Source organism: Borostomias antarcticus (assembly GCF_949987555.1).
Source record: "Borostomias antarcticus genome assembly, contig: scaffold_234, whole genome shotgun sequence".
Taxonomy (NCBI): Eukaryota; Metazoa; Chordata; class Actinopteri; order Stomiiformes; family Stomiidae; genus Borostomias; species Borostomias antarcticus.
The window spans coordinates 10001-12777 of record NW_028176393.1 but is presented as its reverse complement, the minus strand read 5'-3'; the positions used below and the strand labels follow the sequence as shown (position 1 = coordinate 12777).

The 2777-nt window shown below is 46.2% G+C and overlaps 1 protein-coding gene across 1 annotated transcript in view; it reads right to left on the bottom strand.

Moving 5' to 3' along the window:
• Nucleotides 1-635: 635 nt before the first annotated feature.
• Nucleotides 636-2777, bottom strand: part of LOC311328568 (mineralocorticoid receptor-like) — a gene marked incomplete at its 5' end in the record, with an annotated part of 4360 nt that continues 2218 nt past the window's right edge. The window contains one exon of the mRNA XM_084462520.1: nucleotides 636-2429. Coding sequence (XP_084318646.1) covers nucleotides 2274-2429 — 156 coding nt within the window. The remainder of the gene's footprint in view (nucleotides 2430-2777) is intronic.

Below are 2777 nucleotides of genomic sequence, written 5' to 3'. Positions count from 1 at the left end.
TCACATATGTTAGTGCACACCATTGATGCGCACCAAAAGCGAAAGTGATTAGTGCATATTCAATGTTAAAGCAAAACTTGTTTGGGTCCATATTAAAATTTTAATTTGTTCAATGTTGGCCCGCGACTTTGTTCAAGTTTTAATTTTTGGCCCACTGTATATTTGAGTTTGACACCCCTGATCTAGAGGGACAAACGGTAAAGAATGATCTAGAGGGACAGACGGTAAAGAATGGTCTAGAGGGACAGACGGTAAAGAATGGTCTAGAGGGACAGACGGTAAAGAATGGTCTAGAGGGACAGACGGTAAAGAATGGTCTAGAGGGACAGACGGTAAAGAATGGTCTAGAGGGACAGACGGTAAAGAATGGTCTAGAGGGACAGACGGTAAAGAATGGTCTAGAGGGACAGACGGTAAAGAATGGTCTAGAGGGACAGACGGTAAAGAATGGTCTAGAGGGACAGACGGTAAAGAATGGTCTAGAGGGACAGACGGTAAAGAATGGTCTAGAGGGACAGACGGTAAAGAATGGTCCGGGTTGAGGTGGTGGTGCCGTTGACTAGTAGTTGGCCAACTGACAAGTTGAGAAACATAGAAGCAGGAGAGGCGTCTGAGCCAAATGCGTTAGTCCTTTATCAGCATTTCTCAACACGTTATTCCAAACATTTCTCTGTACAACAGTTAGAGTAAAATGTGACCGTATAAGCAGGGGCAATTTTATACACGTGTTTGCCAGTTAAGTTAATACATGTTGCATTTTCCGAAAGCAGTGTACTGTAGAGTAATGACATGTTTAACACTCCTGGTTCATAGTCAGCAGTACAGAGTGTGTGTTTGCTTGTAAGATTGTTACTGGTATCCATACTGCATTTAATGCTAACTGTACATCTGTAGCTACCAGGAATTATTATCACTGTCTAATTACAAAATAAAACAAGCACCATGATGGAAAATGTCCGATTTTTTCAAAAACTAAACCTTTTGCAACACAATCATACAAAAATGCTTTATTATTATATCTGGGAACAGTAGGTAAGAGTTTGTTGACTTCTTCACAAAGGGCTGGTTTTCAGTTGAGCGTGTGTATTAATAGACAAACTAGCGTTGTGGAGATCTCTCTCTCACACGCGCATCATCAGGCCGTTAAAACAGCAGTCTCTCACACACGCATCATCAGGCCATTACAACAGCAGTCAAACGCATTAGGACAGGGAAACACTGGTCAAGCAGTTGAGCTGAGAGTCTGAACTCCCTCACGCTCTCCGGGTGGGAAAGCATCTCTCAGCAACGGTACATCACAATTCTACACCACAGAAGCCTTAAACTGGGACTCTATTAAATGAGGACAGATTCACGTTCACTGGACTCAAGCTTCCCTCACACCATTTCACTGAAACATCGTCACCTCCCAGGTTTTGCATATTAGAGTAAGTTTTTTTGATTGTTATACACAACTTGTTAGAAAATGGAGTATGTGGATGTTGCAGTGTTGCTCGTGTGTGTGGTGGTGCACACAGATTGAGAATCAAAAGTTGAATTTGTTAGATTTGAAAGCAACTATCAGCTTACTGTTAAGCCTGTGTAGCCCTTGGAATATGTTCAAACAGCCTCTTCCCCTCTCAAAGACGCACCTCTGCTCTTCAAGAACATAGTCTGCCTCCTGCTGTGTTTGCAATGCAATCTAATGGCAATATACTGCAAAGCAACATCTAAGCAATTGTTGTATTTTTCCATATCGTCAGGGTAGTGCTATATTGCTCTAAAATAATGCAAAAGCCACATTTATCATTTACTGTTTTCAGAAAAGGGTAGGAGGGCTTGTGTATCAGTGTCTGTGTGCATAATAGTGTGTTTATGTGAAAGCGTTCGCCGGGCCTTGGTATGGGTGTAGCGCATGTATGGCTTCATATCCATAGAAAACTGTCATCGTCTTTGGGGGCGGGGTTTGGGGATGCTTTTGTCACATAAAAAAAAAAAAAAGTTCTCCTCAGTGCGTTGTCCTGGACAACACAACCGTCATCGTCACAGCTCTGACCAGCAAACGGTGACCACGAAGGGGGACCCCTCTCCCTCTTTCTTCTTGCACATCGTGCCATGTCACTTCCTGTCCGAGTGGAGGAGGAGGAGGCGTGTTGGGGGTGGGGACGGGGACGGGGGCGGGGCCTAACTGCCTGTCTGGCCGACGCAGGCCGCGGTACGGCCATGGTCCTTCCTCTGCCAGCGGGTCCTCTCCTCCTCCTCCTCCTCCTCGCTCCGTCCTGCCTGGCTGTGGCTCACTTCTTGTGGAAGTAGAGCGTGTGCGTGAGGCCCGACTCCACCTTTGGTATCTGGTCACTGATGATCTCCACCAGCATCTCAGGGAACTCCACCTTCAGCGCCTGAGACTCGCGGAACGTGTAGAAGCAGAAGTCCAACAGGTTCCCCACCAGCTGCAAGAACAAGGAGACACAGGTGAGATCACAGCTGCAGGAGAGACAGGTGAGATCACAGCTGCAGGAGAGACAGGAGAGACCAGGAGAGACAGGTGAGACCAGGTGAGATCACAGCTGCAGGAGAGACAGGAGAGACAGGAGAGACAGGTGAGACCAGGGCCCTGTACTACGAAGCTAGCTCAACATATCCAGGATAACTTTTCGCTAGCTTGCTTGAGTAAACCAAACAACCGCAATCATGGATAAACGGTACCGCGACGGTGGCCATCAGCTCGTTAAAGGACAATGCTCGTTTTTGACAACCTGGACCTTATTTACGACATATTATAAGACGTTTGACTCACC